This window comes from Scomber scombrus, chromosome 15 (genome assembly GCF_963691925.1).
Source record: "Scomber scombrus chromosome 15, fScoSco1.1, whole genome shotgun sequence".
Classification (NCBI taxonomy): Eukaryota; Metazoa; Chordata; class Actinopteri; order Scombriformes; family Scombridae; genus Scomber; species Scomber scombrus.
Genome location: NC_084984.1, coordinates 27,450,749 through 27,475,816, shown reverse-complemented (window position 1 = coordinate 27,475,816; position 25,068 = coordinate 27,450,749). Strand labels below are relative to the sequence as shown.

At 43.5% G+C, this 25,068-nt stretch overlaps 1 protein-coding gene across 5 annotated transcripts in view; it reads left to right on the top strand.

Annotated features, from left to right (window-relative positions):
- Window positions 1–25,068, top strand: part of sptan1 (spectrin alpha, non-erythrocytic 1) — a 35,068-nt gene that overhangs the window by 4,955 nt on the left and 5,045 nt on the right. For 2 of the 5 annotated variants that reach the window (XM_062435053.1, XM_062435052.1), the window contains exons 2-47: window positions 4,263–4,499; window positions 4,626–4,751; window positions 5,361–5,501; window positions 6,044–6,324; window positions 6,491–6,635; window positions 6,748–6,902; window positions 7,209–7,344; window positions 7,432–7,533; window positions 7,640–7,777; window positions 7,861–7,971; window positions 8,075–8,152; window positions 8,248–8,403; window positions 8,509–8,713; window positions 8,828–9,009; window positions 9,100–9,343; window positions 9,456–9,578; window positions 9,670–9,887; window positions 10,030–10,122; window positions 10,241–10,375; window positions 11,382–11,530; window positions 13,762–13,960; window positions 14,885–14,989; window positions 15,088–15,120; window positions 15,217–15,252; window positions 15,832–15,879; window positions 16,607–16,698; window positions 17,462–17,606; window positions 17,731–17,912; window positions 18,046–18,145; window positions 18,258–18,455; window positions 18,536–18,682; window positions 18,774–18,877; window positions 18,960–19,122; window positions 19,425–19,439; window positions 20,381–20,512; window positions 21,186–21,323; window positions 21,417–21,521; window positions 21,634–21,842; window positions 21,954–22,074; window positions 22,533–22,654; window positions 22,753–22,885; window positions 22,971–23,069; window positions 23,155–23,314; window positions 24,271–24,347; window positions 24,448–24,657; window positions 24,763–25,059. In XM_062435053.1, the coding sequence (XP_062291037.1) occupies window positions 4,266–4,499; window positions 4,626–4,751; window positions 5,361–5,501; window positions 6,044–6,324; window positions 6,491–6,635; window positions 6,748–6,902; window positions 7,209–7,344; window positions 7,432–7,533; window positions 7,640–7,777; window positions 7,861–7,971; window positions 8,075–8,152; window positions 8,248–8,403; window positions 8,509–8,713; window positions 8,828–9,009; window positions 9,100–9,343; window positions 9,456–9,578; window positions 9,670–9,887; window positions 10,030–10,122; window positions 10,241–10,375; window positions 11,382–11,530; window positions 13,762–13,960; window positions 14,885–14,989; window positions 15,088–15,120; window positions 15,217–15,252; window positions 15,832–15,879; window positions 16,607–16,698; window positions 17,462–17,606; window positions 17,731–17,912; window positions 18,046–18,145; window positions 18,258–18,455; window positions 18,536–18,682; window positions 18,774–18,877; window positions 18,960–19,122; window positions 19,425–19,439; window positions 20,381–20,512; window positions 21,186–21,323; window positions 21,417–21,521; window positions 21,634–21,842; window positions 21,954–22,074; window positions 22,533–22,654; window positions 22,753–22,885; window positions 22,971–23,069; window positions 23,155–23,314; window positions 24,271–24,347; window positions 24,448–24,657; window positions 24,763–25,059 (6,522 nt within the window). In that variant the 5' untranslated portion in view covers window positions 4,263–4,265. Of the gene's footprint in view, window positions 1–2,779; window positions 2,852–4,262; window positions 4,500–4,625; window positions 4,752–5,360; window positions 5,502–6,043; window positions 6,325–6,490; window positions 6,636–6,747; window positions 6,903–7,208; window positions 7,345–7,431; window positions 7,534–7,639; window positions 7,778–7,860; window positions 7,972–8,074; window positions 8,153–8,247; window positions 8,404–8,508; window positions 8,714–8,827; window positions 9,010–9,099; window positions 9,344–9,455; window positions 9,579–9,669; window positions 9,888–10,029; window positions 10,123–10,240; window positions 10,376–11,381; window positions 11,531–13,761; window positions 13,961–14,884; window positions 14,990–15,087; window positions 15,121–15,216; window positions 15,253–15,831; window positions 15,880–16,606; window positions 16,699–17,461; window positions 17,607–17,730; window positions 17,913–18,045; window positions 18,146–18,257; window positions 18,456–18,535; window positions 18,683–18,773; window positions 18,878–18,959; window positions 19,123–19,424; window positions 19,440–20,380; window positions 20,513–21,185; window positions 21,324–21,416; window positions 21,522–21,633; window positions 21,843–21,953; window positions 22,075–22,532; window positions 22,655–22,752; window positions 22,886–22,970; window positions 23,070–23,154; window positions 23,315–24,270; window positions 24,348–24,447; window positions 24,658–24,762; window positions 25,060–25,068 lie in introns of those variants that run through there. The other 3 variants (XM_062435054.1, XM_062435056.1, XM_062435055.1) reach the window with 3 other exon arrangements.

Below are 25,068 nucleotides of genomic sequence, written 5' to 3'. Positions count from 1 at the left end.
CTCGCTTCATCCTAACAACAGCCAACATTAGTTTATACAAGCTGAGTGAATGTAGTGTGACTTCAGCTTGAAAATGGATTCTACAGTCTATTAAAGATATGTGGGATTTATCTAACTCTAACTTAAACAAAAGCTCAGTGAGAGTTAGAGTAGCTGAAGGTTGTTGTGTGTCAGTGTATCAGCTTGTTGCACATCTAGCTGTTAGTTTTTGTTCTAACAGGCAGGAAGCACATACCTTGGTGGAGGTTTTCCAATACATAATCCAGGTGATAGCTGTAGAATGTGGGCAGTCATTTAGTTGGGAGTGAATCAAAAACCATTACCCTCCATTCATCCACCCACACTCGCCAACCCACACACACACACACACCCATGTTGTATCTCTTTTTCTCCCAGCACTCAGAGGCATCATGGGATCCACAGTACATCTAAAAATACATGTGCTGCGGCTCTGTGAGAAAAATCCTGATTTATTCCAGAGAAATGATCAAAGCTAGTAATTATAATTATTAGAATTGTTGTAATACAGATTTGTCCAATCAAGTAATGAGAAGGAGAAGAGTTTGATTTTAGAAGAGTAAAGTGAGTAATTAAACTGAAAATAAACAACAGCAATACTTCAGTAAGATATAAAGTGATTTACAATACTCCTTTGTAACTTTCCTAAATTGCTGCAATATATTTGGGTGTTGTATGAGGGGTATAAACAGCATGGCACTTTTCCACTAGCACCTCACATCAGCCGATGCTGTCTAAAATTGATAAGCCACTAGTTTAATATGATATGATCCTGGTTGTTTCCGCACCCGTTAAAGTGGATAATTAAACTTTGAGAGTCACATGCCCCAGGCAGCGTTCAAAGTTCCCACTTCAGCATTAAAATTTCAACACGCCTAGAAGAAATGGAAGCGAAGGTAATATGAGCGTGCAGCTACAGTGGAGGAAGAGGCTAGCAGGCTGTAGTGCATAGTGCTGGCTGCTATCTGTGTGTGTGTGTGTGTGTGTGGGTGTTTTGCTGGAGAGGCAGCACAGAGGTGCAGAGAGGGAACGCTCTTATCTACTGATGCAAGATGGGAGGAAGGGCTATCAGCAGGGCCAGTGCTGTGTTTGAGGGCGTCACAGAGCCGTCACTCCTTTTCAAATATATATTTAAGTCCAGGAAATTCCATCATGATTGATATTAAACCAAATGATAATCATTTGGTTAATAATACAAAAAAACAACAACCTTTGAGCCTTCAGCACATGAGGTAACTTTAATGTCCTCAAGGGGTAATTTGCTCTATAGATAGAAAAACATCATACACAACACAGCATAGCCCATATCTCCTAAACTGTCACTATGAATCATGGGAAACAGACAGATGCAGTGACGTCTGAAGTTATAGTTGAAGAAACTAACACAAGATGGAAATCACAAATGCTCTAGTCTATCATACAAATGTGCTGTGTCATTGCAACATCGTTTACATAACTTAGTCATCATCACCCCACTGTTCACTCCCTTTTTTTAATATATATACATAAAATCAGAAAATATAGCCCTGAAACCTGTCATGAAGAGACTCCACAAGGCACAAACAGTCATTTTGACACAGCAGTCACTACAGTTCAGTATAGATGTAACCAGCTGCCTCAGGGTCTTTCTACAGGACATCTTGTGTTACAGCTGACAGCGTAACATCAGCTACTGCAGGCTGTAATATTCTCTCCTCTCAGGTCTCTGGGACTGTCACAGGTGTTTCTTAACCGGCTTCCATTAAAATCATGGAGCACTTTACTTTAGACTTCATGTCAAATCATCAATCTTCAGTCACTGCACATCCCTGCAGCTGTATTTATATTGTCTAAATATTTCAGGTCCTCTAATGTGACTACTGACACTGTTAAACGTGTTTTTATCACACTTTGGCTGATTTCTGACTGCAAGACTTGATGCTCCAATGTATGTGGGTGACTTTTTTTGCTAATGAGACTGGTCCAAAATCAGCAGAACAGGTCGTATTATATGATGATTTTAAGTGCACAGATCAAATCTCATAAACATTCATCTTCAGGTGAAGTTGAAACAAGTGATTTCTAACTCATTTTAAGAGTTTGCCAAATCTAACATTGAGCAAACCTCACATAAGAAAGTAAGATAATTTTAGGATGAGAATAGGAAATGTTCTTGCATGAAGCCCAATGTCTAACAGCTACCATGCAGAGGATCAAAACTCCTACTCCTACTTCACTCATAGTCACCTTTTGAAAAAGCCCCCGCTGTGTGGTTTAGAGTTGGGGTCGGCAGATTGGAGGTACAGTAGGCCATCAGACAGGTGTTTGCATGGTCAGTCAGTGTTACTAAGTTTTATCTGCTGTTATTTTTAATTAAGTAAGTAACCACAAATAAAGTAAGTTTAGAGAAGTAAAGTCAATTTCCATCCTCAGTTTGATCCAGATAGTGAATGGACAGATGGGATGTTAGTGTGTGGGACGAGTGATGATCTTTATATCACTGCGGATCCAAATCACACAAGTCGGTGTCCTCTTGTGCTGTCAGAGTTCAAGTCAGTTCCATTTGTCTGACACCACTGAGCAGAATGAGACTGAGGTCATTTAAATCCCTGAGATGATTTAAGCTCTCTGTGAACTGGGGCAAGTTAGCAGATGGGGGAGGGGTGCTCGCTACCACTCACTTTTTCAGTGGGTGGGTCGGTGCCACTAATCGGCTTACTGTATATTCAGTGATGCTACGAACATGGTTGTTTTGTGTGTGTTTGTGTCAGTCTCCCCTCTGTCTACAGATGAGATAATATCCACTGAGCTGATACCTGACAGAGAACAGAGATACTTGCTCATTATCTTTACAGTATGTGTGCACTCTAGTCTGGAAAAAAATAATGGTGCCTCTGGGGACCAAAGCATCTCTGCCCTCTGGCTCTGCTTTAAAAGCCCACTGCAACTGCACTGCTGACTCCACTAATCCTCCCATTGACCACAGACATGGACCACAGGACCGTCTCCCATCAGTCCATCTCTTTTTTTCTTTTTTTTTGTCTCACTGTCTGCAACATCGACAAAAAAGCCACGTTCAGATCTACATTTAGGCCCGACGGACCGCACACCCCGACCCCGCCCTCCCCCCCTCCCCATCTCCCACCCCCACCATCACCCTGCACTCTGCTATTATGCTCGGAGTTGGTTTGACCTTGGGTTACATACACCAATCCATATCCGTCTCTGTCTTCCTCTTTGTGTGTGTGTGTCTGTGTGTTTGTTTTTATGGGTGGAGTCCAGCACAATCTGGTAAAAGCATCAATAGTCAAACTTTAATTTATGTCACTGTTTAATGGCTTTTATTTTGAATTTGTGAATGGGTTCAGCTCTTCCTGTACCGCCCTTGCTTTACTGATTCTGAGAAGTTCGGACGTCAGCTCACGATCCTGGTCTGCCATGTTTCAACAGGGCTTCTAAATAGACATTCCCCACAGTGTGAGGGTCCGCCGGTCAGGGACAGAGGCGCAGCGGACAGAGGGGCTGACCGCAGCGATCCCATTGTTCAGTGAAGCCCGGTTACTGTTCGCATGCGTGTGGAATTTCCGCCCCCACCCCCGTTTGGCATTTCAGTATTTTCAGCTGCTAGCCCCTTGGTTGCTCAGCTTGAGACAGGATGGGGGGAGGGTGGGTGGGTGGTGGTGGGCCTAGACTGTTAGATCATATATCAAGGCTTCTCAAAGGCCAGACGACAAGTCAGTGTGGACCCAACCCATACCTCGTGTTATGAATATGAGGTATGGGCTGTTTTTCTATCAATCAATGAATTTTTTTTCATTTGTAGCTGATCCTGTCCCCCTAAATGTGGTTTTAATGTGGCTTATTATTTCCCTGTTGTTGACAGCGTTGTCATAGCAACGTTAAAGGGTGGAGAGAGTGTCGTGTGTTGTCACTGCCAAGTTTGCGCATTAACATTACACCAGAGAATTTTAATTAGGCACCACCCATCTACCCACTCTACCCCATCAACCCCATCCCAACCTACAATAAAAGTCAGATGCTGACCTTGAGCACCCATCCTATATTATACTCAAACAGACACAGCAAATAGGGTTTATTTATCCACTGTTATCAATATAATATCGATATCTAGGTGGCCTGAGCACGTCGAATTTTAAAGTTTCTGCCCAAATCTGTCCTGGACGTAGTTGAAACCGATGCACTAGAAAACAATTTAAAGCTGTGATAAATGTTGCTAACAAGTCTTTATCTGTGTATTTCTGCAGAAAATGGACGCCTCAGGCAAAGTGCTGGAGACAGCAGAAGACATCCAGGAGCGCCGGCTCCAGGTGCTGGACCGCTACCGGCGCTTCAAGGACTTGTCGATCATGCGCCGGCAGAAGCTGGAGGACTCTTACCGCTTTCAGTTCTTCCGCCGCGACGCCGACGAGTTAGAGAAGTGGATCCAGGAGAAGCTGCAGATCGCCTCAGACGAGAACTACAAGGACCCCTCCAACCTGCAGGTATGACAGCCTGGTTTCATCGTCTCTCTGTGTATTTGAACCCTGACATTTGCTCTGACTGCATCACACTCTGTCATAATTTCTCTACATTTTATACATCTTAAATGTGTTTTTTATTCTCCACAGGGTAAGCTGCAGAAACATCAGGCCTTTGAAGCTGAAGTTCAGGCCAACGCCGGGGCGATCGTCAAACTGGACGACACAGGAAACCTCATGATCACCGAGGGCCACTTCGCCTCCGAGATCATTCGAGTAAGACACATTACTGTGGAGCAAACAGAAACTTACAGGCATATAGAAAGAAACAGATGAAACCCACTTAGTTTTGTTTCCTGGACATGTTGTTCCCTGTTAACCCCTTCCGTCCGATTCAGTCCTACACGCCTTACCGGACACAGCAGAGACCCATAGTTACAAATTTCAATATGGCTGAGTATATAAAAGTAGGTGATGGACTGCAGTGGACAACGAATGACTCTTGAGTGCTTTAAAAATCCTTTAATCTCCAAATCTTCTCAGCCAACTTTCCCTTTTTTTCCATTCTATTTTTAGGAGATGAACTGATGTATTTTAGTGCATGTAGTGTGTTTCATATGGAGAACACTGCAAAGGATGGGACTGTTCATACACTGTGGTCTTGTAAGAGGACTGTTTTTCTTCTGTAAGCGCACAAAGCAGCAATCTTAGTATAGTAAATGTAGATAAAGATTCAGATGAATACAGAGGGAAAACTTATCTTGTCATATGATGGAGTACAGATGTTTGCCTACTAGTGTTTTCTCTTTTTCTACTTATTCTCACATGTACCTTTGAGCTTATCTTATCACTAACTTAAAAAAATTCCTCTGTCCTGTGAATTAGACCCGTCTAGAGGAGCTGCACCGCCTGTGGGACCTCCTGCTGCAGAAGACCAAGGAGAAGGGCATGCGTCTCCTGCAGGCCCAGAAACTGGTCCAGTACCTGCGCGAGTGTGAAGATGCTCTCGACTGGATCAGTGATAAGGTCAGAGTCACACTACACAGCAAGAAAAATGGCTTATTTGAAAAATATTGCTGCTGGAGAGAACAACTAAATATTTTCTGTATATTTATGTTTGTGTCTATTAATTGAAGGTCACATATCTCAGTTGTCTCCTGGCCAATTTTCAGAATATAGGATGTATTGTTTCTTAAGCTGCTCTAACAGCATTTAGCTGTTCTCATTAAAAGGAAATTCTAATTGGAATCTGAAGCTTAAAACCTGGCCTGAGGCTAAATGTACCAATTAATCTGAATGAAGAAGAAGAACAAGGCTATAATGGCAGGTAGCAGAAGAGCAGCTGTAACTGTAAATGAAGTTCAAGCTCAGTGCACAAAGAATCTTCAAGTTCAGTTGGTAGAAGAAGGTACTGTTGCTCAAATGTGACTCAAAATTCATGATGGAGTGGTCCCAACTGTCCCAACCTCATTACAACCTTGTAAATGAAACACAGTGATTTATATTCCATTTTCTATTAACTTGAACCACATAAAAGCATAAACCCTTACCTCCACCTCCACCTACAGGAGGCCATGGCCACTTCAGAAGAGCTGGGTCAGGACCTGGAGCACGTGGAGCTTCTGCAGAAGAAGTTCGAGGAGTTCCAGACAGACCTGGCGGCCCACGAGGAACGCGTGAACGAGGTGAACCAGATTGCAGCCAAACTGACACAGGAGGCCCACCCTGAGGGCGAGCTGATAGTTCGCAAGCAGGACGAGGTCAACGCCGCCTGGCAGCGTCTGAAGGGCCTGGCCCAGCAGAGGCAGGGCAAGCTGTTCGGAGCTGCTGAGGTGCAGCGCTTCAACAGGTAAACACAATCAGAGCAACATCTGGACAGCTTTTACACATCTCATTTTACATAAATACTGATTGTATGGGTTAAAATACAGATGTTTTTTCTCTCCCTGATTTTGACAGTAAATGATTGTGTCAGCACTGTAAATATAAAACTGTGTGTGTGATTCTAACAACAGGGATGTGGATGAGACTATCAGTTGGATCAAGGAGAAGGAGCAGCTGATGGCCTCAGATGACTTTGGTCGTGACCTGGCCAGTGTTCAGGCTCTCCTGCGCAAACATGAGGGTCTGGAGAGAGACCTGGCTGCTCTGGAAGATAAGGCAAGAGGCTGCTTTACATTCATCCACACATATACACAATAGTCATAAAGGTCCATAAAAGTTTGAATTCTAACTTGTTATTTTCTCCTTTTCTTCTTCTTCTTTCAATCAGGTCAACACACTGGGCGGGGATGCAGAGCGCCTGCAGCAAACACATCCCATGAATGCTTCCCAGATCCACCTGAAGAAGGATGAACTCATCACCAACTGGGAGCAGATTCGCACTCTGGCTGCTGAGCGTCACGCTCGCCTCAACGACTCCTACAGGTAAAATACCAGACAGTGTCAGGAAACTGTCTGCTGATCAACATTTCTGGCACTAAATCAAATATGCTATTTATTCCTGATTTATTCATGAAGTTGTCAGGTGTTGATCACTCTCTCTAAAGCAGTTTGAGACTCCCCCCAGCTCGGGAGGATACGTAAACAAACAATAGTTGTAGAATTTCACTTCTTTCTCTAGTTTTTTAGTCAAATTGGAAACTCAAATACATCCATACACAGTGCCACTCTGTTAAACATCTCTTCACAGAAGTCTGCTCACTCCTGCCCTCTTGTGACAATCTCTTTCAGGCTACAGCGCTTCACTGCAGACTTCAGGGATTTGACCAGCTGGGTGACAGAAATGAAGGCCCTGATCAACGCCGATGAACTGGCCAATGACGTGGCCGGAGCCGAGGCTCTGCTAGACCGCCACCAGGAGCATAAGGTAAACACTGTGAATTGTCCTTTTTAAAAAGCTGAATACAAAATGAAATGCAACATGTACTTGACATGTGTCCTCTGTGCTGTACAGGGAGAGATCGATGCTCATGAGGACAGCTTTAGAGCCACTGATGAAGCCGGCCAGGCCCTGCTTAATACAGGACACTACGCCTCTGATGAGGTCAAGGAAAAGGTAGGACTGCCAGAGCTTTAGATAAATCTTTGTGTCTGTAGTGTGATGTTATCTTATTGTATGGACACCATGTGCCATGTTTAACATGCGTGTGTGTTTTGTGTAGCTGGGCATCCTAACGGAGGAGAAAGAGTCTCTGCTGGAGTTGTGGGAGGTCCGCAGGCAGCAGTACGAGCAGTGCATGGACCTGCAGCTCTTTTACAGGGATACTGAGCAAGTCGACAACTGGATGAGCAAACAAGAGGTAATAACCAGCTAACACTCAGCCTCTCTTCAAGGTAGCAGATGTGATTTGTCAGTTACTAATGCAGTCTGTTCATTATTTAGGCTTTCCTACTGAATGAAGACCTTGGAGACTCTCTGGACAGTGTAGAGGCACTGCTGAAGAAACATGAGGACTTTGAGAAGTCACTCAGTGCCCAGGAAGAGAAGATCACTGTAAGTTACACCAGTTGTCCATAAGAATATTGTTCATGCTTCACAATTACAGCCAGATTTGACTCTTTTCTTTCTTTTAACTTACATATACGTACATCTCCAGGCCCTGGACGAGTTTGCTACCAAACTGATCCAGAACAATCACTACGCCAAAGAAGATGTGGCTACCCGCAGAGATGCTGTAAGTGCAACACCTTAAATCATATTAGTTACAGCAGTTAGCAGTTTGTTTTAGTTCCACTGAAAGAATCTTCTTTCTTTTCTGTCCATCTGTAGCTGCTCAGCCGCCGCAACGCCCTGCACGAGCGCGCTCAGTCTCGTCGCGCCGCCTTGGAGGACTCTTTCCATCTGCAGCAGTTCTTCAGGGACTCAGATGAGCTCAAGAGCTGGATCAACGAGAAGATGAAGACCGCCACTGACGAGGCTTACAAGGTAGTGCATCAAAGAGTTTTTAGATTGCGTCTTGTGGGGATGTGTCCTCTCAGTTCTCTGCTCTGGGTTTCTAACCTGTGTGCTCCTCTGCTCTCCTCACAACAGGACCCCTCCAACCTGCAGGGCAAGGTACAGAAACACCAAGCCTTTGAAGCTGAGCTGTCAGCCAACCAGAGCCGCATCGATGCCCTGCAGAAGTCCGGCCAGGAGCTGCTGGATGGGAAGCACTACGCCTCTGATGAGGTGGCCGGTCGCATGGAGGAGGTCAGCTCCCAGTGGAAGAAACTGCTGGAGGCCACTGAGCTTAAAGGTAGCAACCAGAGAAAAGCAAACTGAAGCTACTGATTACAGAGTACAAATGTGACAATTGTAGTTACTACTGTGGATGAGTATAAGATAAAGATTTTCTACTTTTTCATCATAGGTATCAAGCTTCGTGAAGCCAACCAGCAGCAGCAGTTCAACAGGAACGTAGAGGACATTGAGCTGTGGCTGTATGAGGTTGAGGGTCACCTGGCCTCTGACGACTATGGAAAAGACTTGACCAGTGTCCAGAACCTGCAGAAGAAACACGCCCTGCTGGAGGCTGACGTGGCCGCTCACCAGGTGCCCAATAAAACTAGTTCATGAGGACATAAGTGTACACAAAAGTGTAATAGCAAATGTTGTAAATCCTTCTGTGAATATCTCTCTCAGGACCGAATCGACGGCATAACAATCCAGGCTCGCCAGTTCCAAGAGGCCGGACACTTTGACGCCGACAACATCCGCAAGAAACAGGAGGCTCTGGTGGTCCGTTACGAAGGTCTGCGCGAGCCCATGGCTGCACGCAAGCAGAAACTGTCCGACTCTCTGCGGCTCCAGCAGCTGTTCAGAGATGTGGAGGACGAGGAGACTTGGATCCGTGAGAAGGAGCCCATCGCTGCCTCTACTAACAGAGGTAAAACTCAGGCCACTATGTTGTACAGTACAAAAAAAGATTGATGTTATGTAGTCCTTCTAAGCAGGGTTGGGTTCCTGCTTTAACTCATTTCTCTTGGTGTCTTCCTCAGGTAAAGACCTGATTGGTGTCCAGAACCTCCTGAAGAAGCACCAGGCCCTGCAGGCTGAGATCACCGGTCACGAGCCCCGCATTAAAGCTGTCACCCAGAAAGGAGACGCCATGGTGGAAGAAGGTATTCATTTAAATTCCCATGTCTTGTTTTTAGTGTCTTGTATGAGAAGATTGTGAAATATGACATACCAACATCCATGTGTGATTCTCAGGACACTTCGCTGGTGAGGAAGTGAAATCTAAGCTGGGTGAACTGCATGGACGCTGGGACACACTGAAGGCCAAGGCCTCCCAGAGGAGACAGGACTTGGAGGACTCTCTCCAGGCCCAGCAGTACTTCGCCGACGCCAACGAGGCTGAGTCTTGGATGAGGGAGAAGGAGCCCATTGTGGGGAGCCCAGACTACGGCAAAGACGAGGACTCTGCTGAGGTACCTGAATGTTACAGAGATGTGACAAATCTTGTCTTAGTCAACAAGATGATTTTAGTGTTTCCACCCTCAGCTCATGTTAAATTTATTGCACAAGCCTCTGTGACAAAAGCAGTTGTACTGAATACTTTATCTTCCACAGGCCCTGCTGAAGAAGCACGAGGCTCTGATGTCTGACCTGAGTGCATATGGCAGCAGCATCCAGGCCCTGAAGGAACAGGCCCAGTCCTGCAGGGTAAAACCAAATCCTCCTATACACCTCAATCCTGCACATGTGCTCAGCTCCAGAACGGGGTTTTTACTGTTCTAACAGCAGAGAGTATAAATCAGTGACACGTATCGTTTCATTGCAGCAACAAGTGGCACCAACTGACGATGAGACTGGGAAGGAGCTGGTCCTGGCTCTGTACGACTACCAGGAGAAGAGTCCACGTGAAGTTACTATGAAGAAGGGCGACATCCTCACCCTGCTCAACAGCACCAACAAGGTACAGATACAACCAGACTTAAATCACCTGTTTCTCGAAATAGACAGTCAGTATGGAGACGTATAAGTCAAGCTGTTCAGGGTTTAGGTAGATTAATGTCGGGGAAAGATTTCATTTCAAATTTAATTTTACGAATGCATCTGTGCATCCTGATTATGGATCTCAGCCCCAAACACCTGGTTATTACTGAGGATGAAAGTCTTTATAATGGATCACAAATATACAATTTACAGGGTTCAGTAACAGCTGATCACTGTAATTGTTTAACAAACTAACCCTAACAGGAGGAAATAGTGTATTTATGGGGGGCTATTTTCTGCAGCAGATTGATACACATTAGTGTTCTACTTGTTAGTAGTGACAGTTGAAGAAGAATCTAGACTATTGCCAGCTTCAAACTTTGAATTCTGCCACAGGAAGCAACCATCAATTAACATTTATTTATATAGCAGCTTTCATTCAGGTTCATGTAGTTCAAAGTGCTTCACAGTTGATTGACAAGCTGATAATAAGACAGAACAAGTGTAGACAGAGGACAACATAAAGAAAAGGAATAACAACAAAGAACAATGCACACGATAGAAAATAATAATGGAAAAACAAGATTTAGGCTTTATAATAAAGACCTAAATAAGAAAAACAAAAAATTAGAGAGAATTAGAGAAAGGTTTATTAAAAGTTAGAATAAAACCTAGGTTAAAACAGATTAAAAAACAAAACATAAGTAAAATGAAATAAAAAAGAGCTAGACTAAAAACTAGTTTTAAAAAGATAAAACAAGACAAAAGAAACGTTAGCAAGCTGATGATTTCAATCAGAAGATGATTAAAGAAGTAACACTCAATCTGAAAAGTGTTTGATGGTTGATATCCAGCTCTATGTATAAGCTTAGTCCATTCTTGTATAATTAAAAACAGCTGCACCATACACATGTTTAAAAGCAGTAAACTGAAGATGAATTAATAATATCACTTGTTGACGTGACTTTGTTTCCTCCCTGCTGCAGGACTGGTGGAAGGTAGAGGTGAATGATCGACAGGGCTTCGTTCCTGCTGCTTACGTGAAGAAACTGGACCCCACCCAGTCCTCTTCCAGGGAAAACCTGCTGGATGAACACGGCAGCATCGCACTGCGCCAAGACCAGATCGACAATCAGTAAGAATCCCACTCCACCTCTGTCCGCTTTACTACTGAATGTACTTTACTAACTCTTCTCTCCTTTTTCAACTAGATTGATTTAAACTATTCCTCCTGAGTGCTCTGTTTTTAAAGCTTTTTTCTTTACTTCCTTTTCAATTCTAACTAATGACCTTGCCCGTGGCCTCTTTCTCTGTCTCCTCTGCTATCCTTTGCTGTATTTAACAACTAAATCTCGCTGTGCGTTGGCCTCGCCTTGCCAACGTGCAGGCTCGTTACCAAGGAGGCCTGCAGCGTGTCTGTGCGCATGAATCAGGTGGAAGAGCTGTGAGTAGGAACCTCCGTGTCCCTCTGCGTGTTCTTGTGATCGTGACAAACCGCTAAATATCATCAGCAGTTGTGCATCTTTCCCCCCATCCTAAAACTGTGAAAAAACACTCAACCCATGTTCTATGACGCCGCATCTACTTCACCCTCGTCTTCTATTCAGCACAGGGATAGAAGTACCTTTGATGTACAACTTCCACATCCTTGTCATCCCAGCCTTTCCTATGGATGTCAATTCATTTTATTTTTTATTTTTGACTGTCTGAAATTCTGTCGGTTTGTGTATCACCTCCCATAAAATGCCATGTCATAAGCTGTCCTCTTCTGCATGTATTGAGCTCTGATTCATTTTAATAATAAGTTTACCTCATTGTCCAAGGCTCAGGTGCTAGTCAAGAGACATTCGCTTATACACTGGCCATTTGTTCAATGTATACTATAGAACAGTGGTCTCCACCCCTGCTCCTGGAGAGCTACTGCCCTGCATGTTTTTAGGTATCTCCTCACTCTAACAAGCCTGAGTTTAATTATTAACCCGTTATCAAGCCCTAAACAAGCTTCAGCTGCTTGATAACGAGCTAATAATTACAATCAGGTGTGTTAGAGTGGTAGTAGAAGCACCTACTTGATGTATAATAACTTCTCATGGTTTCCCTTAGGGAATAGGTGAGTTAAGGTGATAATGTGCTGTGATTAAATAAATCAATGTAGATATTAGATGACAGATTTGTGTGATGTAGCGTCACTGTATGTTTTCTCTGAAGGCTCAAATGTCCACTTCAGACCTGTTTTGGGGAAATAAAAAACTATAGGTTTTCCCCAAAAGTTAAATGATCCTTAAAAAAGAAAATGGTTAAAATAACAAGTATTCATTCAGGATCTATGACATAGGCCCAAATATGTGTCATGTTAAAAGACACAAGATGTCTCCTACTTCACTATAGAGTCTGATCTGAGTGTTTGTTTTCACTGGAGGCTTCATGTTTCCACATCACACATGCTTACTGGACCAGGATTAGCTTCAAACTAGTTGTGATGTACTGTAACAAAATCATCTTGTACATACATGTGTACATTTCAGATTTAAGGTGAGCACAGAGAAACTTTCCTCCTACAGCAGATGGATGTGAAAGCAAACTGCACATAGATCCTTTTTATAGAGAAGCTCAAACATTTGGCTGAAAGATCAATAAGTAAAATATATGTGTGAGTGGAGGGGACTTTAATGTTTCACAAAGATATATTCATTTCTTCTGATGTTATCAGAGGCAGTGTTTATATCAGACTAGGTGGAACAAATCCATTTTAAAACACTGAGGGGAACCCTGCTTCTGCTTGCAAGGCCTGTGTGGTCTGTGGCTGGACCCAAAACCTGCCCGGAAACATATTTCTAATATTGATTTAGGATTATGAAATGAGTCTCAGACCAGATTCCCTTATTCAGAAATACAGCGAGACAGGTTAACACTCACTTAATCACTTTTTTGCTTGTTAAATGTTATAAAAGTCAGTTAACTAATGGATTCAGCAATGCAGAAGTGAGTTTGTTGTTTTGATTTGGAGAAACATCACTTTTTAGCAGACTACTGGAATGTGGCTACCAAAGAAAATTAAAAGTCATTTCTAAATCTGTAAACATGGACCACAGTATGAGAGGATGATAAACCTCTGAAGACACATTACATGATTTGAGATTGTGAGTAAGGGCTGGTTCATACCCCCTGCTGTTCATTCAGAGCGTTCTCAACTGTCATTTAGTAGTTATACTCTTGCATTTAAAATTCATACAAGTCATAAATCAGTCACACAGCCAGGCTTCCTTCTCATGTTCTGTGTCCACCCAGCATGTCAGTGTTCCTCCAGTAGTTTACTCTCTACTGGTTCCCTCGTGTAATGCCTCCTGTTCACCTCCTTTTTTCAAGGTACGGCACTCTGTTGGAGCTGGGAGAGAAACGCAAGGACATGTTAGAGAAGAGCTGCAAGAAGTTCATGTTGTTCAGGGAGGCCAATGAGCTGCAGCAGTGGATCAACGAGAAGGAGGGCGCCCTGACTAATGAAGAGATGGGCTCTGACCTGGAGCAGGTGGAGGTCCTGCAGAAGAAGTTTGACGACTTCCAGAAGGTAAAGTCTCTCAACCTGTCTCATCCTTTATGTAGACTCTGTGTGTCAATATGGCTCCAATACTCCCCTTATTTAACATTGCTTAACAGTAGCATACAAACATTGAATTAAATGGTTTTGTGGTTTTTAGCAAATATACACATACATAGTTGGGTGAGTTTGGTGTGCAAGAACTTGACAGGCCCACACAGAGCCCTGACCTCAACCCCATCATACTCCTTTGGGATGAACTAGAACAGAGATTGTGAGCCAGGCCTTCTCGTCCAACATCAGTGCCTGACTTCACAAATGCTCTTCTGGATGAATGGGCAAAACCTTGTGGAAAGCCTTGCCAGAAGAGTGGAAGCTGTTGTAGCTGCATAGGGGGACCAACTCCATATTAATGCCTATGGCTTCAGAATGGGATGTGATAAAAGCTCCTGTAGGTGTGGCCAGGTTTCCCAATATTTTGTCCATGTAGTGAAAGTGTTTAACTAATTTGTCAACAACTATAACTCCTCCTGTGGGCTTCCATAACTGGAGGCTGCTTATAAAGTTATACTTTTTCATAAATACTGTTCATTAATAAACACTTACAGATCTCCTTATTTCATTAAATGTTTGTATACTGCTTATAAATGTTAAATCGAGAGACTTCAGTGTTACCACCACGTCATTCAACTGAGACTAGCTGAAATAACTGTCTTTAATTGTTATACAAAACTCAATTAGTAGGATTGAGTGTAGTCTGAAGTCATAACCAGTCTGTATGCATTGAATATGATCATTAGCTTCCAACTCATGTTTTCCTAGCTGATGTCCACACACATGTTTCTCCTGATTACATTTCAGGCAATACGTGTGTGTATGTCTGACATTGTTTGTACATATGTTCTAGATCACGTCTCGCATAAAGTGTCTGATGTGTTTTTTTCCTCCCTCCAGGATCTGAAGGCCAACGAGTCTCGCCTGAGGGACATCAACAAAGTGGCATCTGAGCTGGAGTCTGAAGGCCTCATGGCTGAGGAGGCTCCCATGATGCAGGCTCAGGTGAGTCCTTCCTCTCTGCATCTGTAGGATCATACATATGAACCTTTCTGATGTTTTAGCTGCAATTTAATATCAATCCTTTTTTTTCCCATTTACAGCAACAAGAGCTGCTTGGTTCTGCTCCTGGCATGGTAGTAAACATCTCTCTCACTTCCAAACATTCTGCATGATATTTAATGAACAATTCAACAGTGATATTTATGCTTATATTATGTTTTTTTTAATAGGATGAAGCTGATTCTAAGACCGCATCTCCATGGAAGGTAATTTCCATCTCACACTGTTGAATCTGTCTCCAGATTATACATCCAAACATTTTTACTGTTATGTGTAAAAATGCATCAACTGCAAAGATTTGACAGCCCGTCAATCTTGATCTGATACTGTAACTGTGCATGCCCGTTCAGCATTGGGTTGATGTTTGATAACTGTTGTGGAATTAACTGCAGTCACGCCCATTAATGTCATAATGTTCAGTTACTGGCATGGGGGCGTAATGTTATACATGTTACCTCATGGAAATCTGATTAGACATTGATGAGACGGCTCGGGAGCCTGAAAACTCTCAAGCTTTTTAATAAGCCTTGAATTTGTTTTTAAATGAGGTCTCAAGATGTCTTAATCGTCTAAATCTCTTGTTTGATTCATCATAACTCAGTGTTGGTCAGTTGGTTCTAGCTCTGGTTGCAGTGCTTACAGTGGTGTAAAAGTCTTTGTAGAAGACTGAGACCAACCCTGGAAGTTTCCATAACACTCTTGACTGGTGTGGTGTTTTCTGTTTTTTTCTTTTTTCCCTCCTTCCTTCCTTCCTTCCATGTTATTTTTTTCACCTTCGACTGTAGAATGTACGCTTGGCTGTTCAAACAACGGCTAACTTTAATACTATCAAGGTAAGATTAACTAGTCCACCGGCCTCATTCTAAACCGCCCCTCTCCTTCTCTCCCGTGTCCTGCATCATGATCAGAAAACTAACCCCCCCCCCACCCATCATCGTCATGGCGTCCCTTTTTTTCGGTGTCACACAATCTATCTCTTCCTGTCCTCTGAAACCTGACTTTAGAGTTTTGGAGTGTTCAATGTTATTTTGTTCCTTCCAGTTTTTTCCCCGTAGATTTTTGTTCTTTTCCTGTGATCGTGCCTTTGGTTGTTGATTGTAGTATGTTGAATGTTTGCTGGCATGACTACACAAGCACCTCAGCATCTTTTTACTACATCCTGAATGTTTTCCTCATCCATGTGTCGTGTCATGTTCTTCCCATGCATCCATCTGTGCATCTCACCCTTCATCATCCACCTTCCTCTGTCTGTCCATCGCTGTCTGTGTCCATCAAGCAGACATCATGCACACACTATGCAAATAATCTCACATATTCCATTCGATTTCACACGTTAAATGTGTAAAATTTTTGTGCTTACCTCACATTTATGCCATTTACTCCTAATTTCTTTACACATTTACAATCTTGCACACATGTCTTGATCACTCAGGTCCCTCTTTGATTGAGGGTGTTAAGTTGACAAATAATTGCACATTTTAACTAGAAGACACAAGCTGCAGAAGGGCTGAGCAAATTCTGTGTAAAGTGCTGTTTTCATGCCGGTTGTTTGACGTGCAGGAGCTGAACAATCGCTGGAGGTCCCTGCAGCAGCTGGCTGAAGAAAGGAGTAACATGCTGGGCAGTGCCCACGAGGTGCAGAGATTCCACAGGTAGGAAAACACACATAGTAGTGTCTGTGACATCACCTACAGGGTTTTGGAAGGTCCAATTCAAACCTTTGACAGTTACTAAAACTACTATACTATATTTAAATATAGATCAATTCTAATACTAATATAGGCATGAAGGGTGAAGCCTGGGTGAAATGGGAAAAGAATAAACAAATCTAAATTTGGATTTGAGAGAATTTAAAGGAAATCACTGTGGCAACAAGTTAGACTGGTTGCAGACCACTGAATCACCACTCATATCTCCAACTTGTTCAGTGATTCAAATAGACCTGTTATTGTTCTCATAGACAGCTTCTGCCAGCTGGAGAAACAGTTGACCAATTAGGAATGGGGACATCATCTTCCTAAACACGCAGCTACCTAGATCCATGAAATAGCATCAGGTTGTGAAAAGCTAAAATAAAGCTAAAATAAAATGAAAAGAAAAGAGTTATTAACTGAGCAAATTCAACATCTGTTTGACGTTTGCTACCAGACTAAGTAAGACTGTAGCAGCAGAGTTTTATTGCTTCTATAACTTTTCCTTTAGTATGAGGAAAAATGGAAACCTCGTCCTAACTAGTTATAATAGAAACTGTCACAGAAAGTTAAAGCATTGAATACATTTTTGTGTTGTGGTGTTGTACAGAAAGGAAAGAAGCACGAGTAAAATGTGAAACCCTCGGTCCTGCACATAGGAACATGTTCTTATCACTTTAGATCACAGAGGGATTTGAACAAAGCTGTGTGTGTTTCTCTTCAGGGATGCTGATGAAACTAAAGAATGGATTGAGGAGAAGAACCAGGCCCTCAACACTGACAACTATGGTCACGACCTGGCCAGTGTCCAGGCTCTGCAGCGTAAACACGAAGGCTTTGAGAGAGACCTGGCAGCCCTGGGTGACAAGGTCAGACAGTCTTTTAGTCATTTATATGAGATTTTAGCTGATCTACAAACAAACTGGCTCTGGTTCTGGCTAAAATATTTGTCTCTTGAAGCTCTTGCTCATTTTTTTTCTACTCCTCGCCTAGGTGAACTCTCTCGGAGAGACAGCAGAGCGTCTGATCCAGTCCCACCCTGAAGCAGTGGACGACATCCAGGAGAAATGCACTGAGCTGAACACGGCCTGGAGCAGCCTGGTGGGACGTGCCGACCAGCGCAAAGACAAGCTGGGCAACTCTCATGACCTGCAGCGCTTCCTGTCTGACTTCAGGTGAGGAGGCTAACCATCACTGCATGTCTCTGGGTTAGATTGGTTGTAGAGGTGAAGAACTGGATTGAAAGTGACCTATAGATGTTTTAGGAAAGTAATACAGTATATAATTTTTCATCTGATTTGTACACAGAGATCTGATGTCCTGGATTAATGGCATTCGAGGACTGGTGTCTTCAGAGGAGCTGGCTAAAGATGTGACTGGAGCAGAGGCCCTTCTAGAAAGACACCAGGTACTGAACTCCTTCCCTCTGTTATATTATGATGTGCAGTATTATACACATCAGCACAAGTCACTGCACATCTAACACTCATCCATCTTTCTTTCCATGTCCATTTTTCCAGGAACACCGCACTGAGATCGACGCTCGTGCTGGAACCTTCCAGGCCTTCGAACAGTTCGGTCAGCAGCTGCTGGCTCGAGGCCATTACGCCAGTCCTGAGATCCAGCAGAAACTGGAGGCTCTGGACCGCGAGCGTGCCGACCTGGAGAAGGCCTGGGTGCAGCGCCGCATGATGCTGGACCAGTGCCTTGAGCTCCAGGTAACAAAGTGCTGAGCCACGAGATAATGAGTTAGCAGCGGTTTGTAACACAGTCACTGACTGCCTGCGTTCCTCCACAGCTCTTCAACAGGGACTGTGAACAGGCCGAGAACTGGATGGCGGCTCGTGAAGCTTTCCTCGCCAGCGACGACAAGGGAGACTCCCTGGACAGCGTGGAGGCCCTCATCAAGAAACACGAAGACTTTGACAAAGCCATTAACGTACAGGTCAGTGAGATGTTTCAGCACTCAGTGAAAGCCTTGAACACTCATGGCTTTCTGTGTTCTGTACAGTATTAAATGTTGCTCTGCTGTACAGGAGGAGAAGATCGCAGCTCTGCAGTCCTTTGCCGATCAGCTGATTGGAGCTGATCATTACGCCAGACCTGAGATCTCCAATCGCCGCGATGAAGTGCTTGACAGGTGAGAAACATCTCAAATTGTAAACTACACATTAGTGTGTTAGAGCTTTGTTTTAAATGTTAAACTCTTTCATGTGTGACAGGTGGCGTCGGCTGAAGGCACAAATGATTGAAAAGCGTTCTAAGCTGGGTGAATCTCAGACCCTGCAGCAGTTCAGCCGGGACGTGGACGAGATAGAGGCGTGGATCAGTGAGAAGCTGCAGACCGCAACCGACGAGTCCTACAAGGACCCGACCAACATCCAGGTACACATAAGTCTTGCACCAGCACAGACCTGACCCACACAGTGCATGGGATGCCTTAACAAGTGTGATTCAGTGAATAGAAAAAACACAAATATTCAAAGAAAAGTTCATGAAGAAGATTGTAAGGATGTTTAAATGTTCAAAACAAAAGATAACAAACTGTCATGCTAAATTAAAACTGCTAATGTGTTTTGTCTTGTTTATATTGACAATAACTCTTAATGGTGTTAAATCCCTCCCTGTGTCCTGTCTGAAGTGAGACTGAAATTTTCTCTCACTGTTTTTTATTTTTTTTATTATAGCTGTCCAAGCTGCTGGTAAGTTTGAGTAGTGTGACTAACAACCGAGCAGGTTATCCTCCATATGTCCACGTCCTCGCTGTGTGTGTGTGTATATGTGTGTGTGTGTAGACACGACATAGAACAAGCAAATCCGTCCATCTTGAGTTTGTCCCTCATCATCGGCACTGTCAAGTGCCAGCTTCTTTTTCCACTTGGGTTTTTAATTTAGTTCATTTTTTAAAAAAAGACTTCATCCTGTGTTCATGTTTGTATTTTATTTCTAGGTTTGTTTTTGTCATCGAAGGCTACTAGTTGTTGGGTGTGGCTTCCATTTTTAATTTCAGTTCTCGAGGGGTCAACTTGAAACTTGCTTCAGATGTTTGATTCCTACATTGATCCCAAAGACAAATCAAATCAAATTGACCTTGAAATGCTGAATATTTTTGTTAAACTGAGACAGTTTAGGGTTAGGGTTAGGGTGAGAAGCAATCCTTCCTCCTTAATTGAATCAGATGTAAAAACACAGTATTTATGAGCCAGCTGAGAGGGACATTAGAAATGTAAATAGATATAAACATGAAGCAATTTTTAAAGTGACTCTTCCTTCAGAAGGTTTTCAGCTGTGTTGCAGATGTTGTCCTCTACATTCCCATTTTGTGTTGTTTGTCCTGTGTGTGTCCACGTCCAACACATTGTCTGCCATAGTTGGCGTCTTGTGTTGAATTCTTTTTTTTGCAGTTTTCAGTTACAGCTACAACATTTTTTGTCAGCCTCATAATGCTTAAGCTAAAAGGTTGTTGAAAAAAACGTAACCTCCATTTGAGCTTTTGCACTGAATGTAAGTATGAGAGCTTTGCTAGACTTGCAGTCTTAATTGACATCTCTCAATGGAAGAAGGGTTGTGAACATGTACGCCATAGAGCAGGAGGTTCTCACACTGTGTTTTTGTTCCCTCCCGCCTCTCTCCGTGCCGTCAGAGTAAACACCAGAAGCATCAGGCGTTTGAAGCCGAGCTGCACGCCAACGCAGACCGAATCCGCGGGGTCATCGACACCGGTAACGCCCTGATCCAGAGAGGAGCCTGTGCTGGCAGCGAGGACGCAGTCAGGGTAGGTTCATCATGTCTGGGCACTGTGTTTGACTTAGAATATATACTGTAGCTTCAATGCAGAGTTAGAACAAGCTGACAGAATATACATGAACCTGTCAATACAGCGATTTAAAGAAAGGCCCCTGATCACAGTAACTGACTGACAACTAAAGAGAGACACACTTAGAAACCAACCAATCATAATGACATGAAATGACACACAATAGATTCAAGGATTAAACATTGTTTGGTTACATTATGAAAACATATAAGCAGCACATATGGATGACACGCCTCTCTTTGCATCTTCTTTTTCTTTTTAGCAGTACAGTACAAGACAGACAGATTGTGACAGTGACACATTACCATAGTCAGGCTTCAATACACACAATACAGTACCAGTCAAAAGATGCAGCTTCCTGACTAATACTGTAGATAAATGTATTCTTGGTGTTTAGAATATTGACAGACTTTTCCTTTAATGGGTAATGTTCTTATAAAAATGAGGGGGCAAAGAGTCATGTATTAGTGCCTAATAGGATAATAAGCTCATGACCAATACTGTAAGATTCTGACAAAGAGTTGAAGCAATAGTTTAGATAGATGTTCTTATATTATGGTAACAGTACATTAAATACTTTTGAAAACAACTTTATTTAATTTCATTTTTATTTTACTTTTGTGTCTCTCAGGCTCGTCTCAACGCTCTGGATGAACAGTGGCAGTTCCTCGTCAACAAATCAGCAGAAAAGAGCCAGAAACTGAAAGAAGCCAACAAGCAGCAGAACTTCAACACAGGCATCAAGGACTTCGACTTCTGGCTTTCTGAGGTGATGATAGAAACACACACACACACACACACACACACACACAGATGATCGCAGTCATCTCAAAGACTGACACATGTTGTTGTTGTTTCTCAGGTGGAAGCTCTTCTCGCCTCTGAGGATTACGGTAAAGATCTGGCATCAGTCAACAACCTGCTGAAGAAACACCAGCTGCTGGAGGCTGATATTTCTGCCCATGAGGTACACAGCTCATTATCACACCGAATAGACACAATACACAGCAAGGCAGTTATAGCCACTAAACATTTGAAAAGACCTAGTTTATTTAGACCCTTCTTCTTCCTCCCCGCAGGATCGTCTGAAGGATCTGAATGGCCAGGCCGACAGCCTGATGTCCAGTAACGCCTTCGACACCACACTGGTGAAGGACAAGCGCGACGCCGTCAATGGCCGCTTCACCAAGATCAAGAGCATGGCATCCGGCCGCCGCGCCAAACTCAACGAGTCCCACCGCCTGCATCAGTTCTTCAGGGACCTGGATGATGAAGAGTCTTGGATCAAGTAAGAGAGCTCCCTCAGTTCATGAAGAATCAATAGCAGAGATTAATGTCTTTTTAAAATGTCTTTATGGCATCACACTAAAAAGTGCACATTTATGCTCCGTCTTCACAGAGAAAAGAAGTTGCTTGTTAGTTCGGAGGACTACGGACGTGATTTGACAGGAGTACAGAATCTGAGGAAGAAACACAAGAGGCTGGAGGCCGAGCTGGGAGCCCACGAGCCGGCCATTCAGGTATACCTGAATCCTGGTCATCTGTTCATACTAAAGAGCTTTATAGAACTGATAACAGAGATGAAGGCAGTACTGTCTGGACTCTGGTCTGTTCATTCTGTGAGATTGTGCTATTGTTCAGTTAGTTTAAACAGGGAACAAAGTGTGCCGCTGTGTCCCTCAGAAGCCTCATACCTTTTAGAAAACAGTCCCAATGAAGTCTTAATATTACCATGTGACTGCAGTCAATCATCTCCTGTCAGTGATTACTATACAGTTATAATACAGACTCTCCAGAACTGTCAATGCTTTATGTAAGGCAGCTGTCAGAGCTCTAAATACACGATACAAAAGCTGATTATACTGAATCTAAAGCCCATATGTGAGCATTTATACTGATATATGTTCTGTAACCCTATCAAATGAAATGATGGTACAATAGCATGTTGTAATTCTGATTGTGTTGTGTGTGCTCTCAGTCGGTGCTGGACACTGGGAAGAAGCTGTCTGATGACAACACCATCGGTCAGGAGGAGATCCAGCAGAGGCTTGCCCAGTTTGTGGAACACTGGAAGGAACTCAAAGACTTATCTGGAGCAAGGTGAGCACTCACTCTGCCACACAGGTGCAGCCCAGGACACGAGCGCACAGATAGAAACAGGAGTGTAAATGTGTGTGTATGTGTGTGTGTGCTCTTAGGGGACAGAGACTGGAGGAGTCGCTGGAGTACCAGCAGTTTGTGGCGAATGTGGAAGAGGAAGAAGCTTGGATTAATGAGAAGTTGAATCTGGTGGGGAGCGAGGACTACGGAGACACGCTGGCTGCGGTGCAGGTGATTTGCTGCGTTCCGCTGTGTAAAATGAGTGTTTTTAACATGTAGTAAGCGATGACGAGAAATAAGACCTCTTTTTCTTCAGGGCTTGCTGAAAAAGCATGAAGCATTTGAGACAGACTTCACCGTGCACAGAGACAGAGTCAACGACGTGTGCGCTAACGGAGAGGAGCTCATCAAGAAGGTACTGACTCTAACATGAAACAGTCATTTAAATCCATTTGTACACGTCTACAGAAGTGTTAAAATCATTAGCGTGTTTCCAACAGAACAACCATCACGTGGACAACATCAGTGCCAAGATGTCGGCTCTGAGAGAAAAAGTGTCTGAGCTGGAGAGGGCAGCAGCTCAGAGGAAAGCCAAGCTGGATGAAAACTCAGCTTTCCTGCAGTTCAACTGGAAGGCTGACGTGGTGGAGTCCTGGATCGGTATGAACACATAAAGTCCACCTTTTCTCCATAGAAGCAGTCTCAGTCCAAAACAAGACAGCAATGAATGAAATACTAGATGTTACTGCTATACTATATTCACTCAAAACAATACATAAATACTGTGAAGCTTTTGTATTTTTATTTAAAGCAAATGTTGATAGAAGTCATGCTTAATCCACAGTCCTGTGGTCAGAAACTACTTGGGTGACATCAGCTTCACCGCTGAGTATTTTTATGTTTATACATTTTGTTATGAATTCAAACTAGAACCTAAAACTGTTTATAAATTCAAACTAGTGACGTCCTGGACAAGTTTTTCTGTCCCTGATCCTGAAGTCCCATCCATTGCTTTAGTTTCCATAGCAGCAGATAGAGATGACATCACATTATTGATCTGATATGAATGAGTTTAACTGGAGTACATGACTCTACAGAAACTCTGATTGCACAGTACGTTGCTGAGTGGAGTATCTCCCCTCACAAAAGATCTTTGGTGAAGTACAGAAACTCAAACCTGACAACACACTAGATGACTTCTGGCCTGCTGTTTAGTTACTTATGGAATGAATGTTAAATAGTGAGTGCTGATTTAACTGGTGAAAGCATCACAAGTTGAGAATGAATGTTTTATACACTGCTGCTGTTTGCCAATGAGAAACAGAGTTAGTCACAGTTTAGAGAATCTGTGTGTTTTGCAAACCAGAACATCAAAATTCCGAGTTGGTGTGCCCAAATAATATTCCACATTAACATGGGATCAGGATCATCTCAACTAAGTGGACAAAATGTTTCAGCTTCAGCAGGTTTCTTGCTCTGGCACCTGTCAGTGTTCATGTGATTACAGCTTCTATTTAAACACACTGGAGGCCAGTGTAGCAGTGAACACTACTACAAGCTTAAGTGGAGATGATCATAGAGAGATGTGTGAACCTCTGGATGTGGTTTGTGTTTAGGTGAGAAAGAGAACAGCCTGAAGACTGATGACTACGGCAGAGACCTGTCCTCCGTGCAGACCCTGCTCACCAAGCAGGTACTACCTCCTCCCAAACACATTTCAAACATCGCTTTGTACACTGTCACTCTCTTCACTGACTGTCTTTGTTTTTTTCTCCCTCGGTGTGTGCCTGTAGGAGACATTTGATGCTGGTCTCCAGGCCTTCCAGCAGGAGGGCATCACCAACATCACAGCTCTCAAAGACCAGCTGCTGGCCGCCAAGCACGTCCAATCAAAAGCCATCGAAGCTCGCCATGCTGCCTTGATGAAGCGCTGGAACCAGCTGCTGTCTAACTCAGGCGCTCGCAAGAAGAAGCTTCTGGAGGCTCAAGAGCACTTCAGAAAGGTAAAGGAGTACTTTAAAGCTGTGATATGATACAGTCCAAAATCAAATCATTTTCAATGAATTGAACCTGTTTGAATGATCACATCTTCTCTATGCTCACTCCAGGTTGAGGACTTGTTCCTGACATTCGCCAAGAAAGCGTCGGCCTTCAACAGCTGGTTTGAGAACGCAGAGGAGGATCTGACAGACCCCGTGAGGTGCAACTCTCTGGAGGAGATCCGGGCGCTGCGCGAAGCCCACGAGGCCTTCCGCTCCTCGCTGAGCTCGGCCCAGGCAGACTTCAACCAGCTGGACGAGCTGGACCAGCAGATCAAGAGCTACCAGGTGGTGTCCAACCCCTACACCTGGTTCACCATGGAGGCCCTGGAGGAGACCTGGAGGAACCTGCAGAAGATCATCAAGGTAACCACA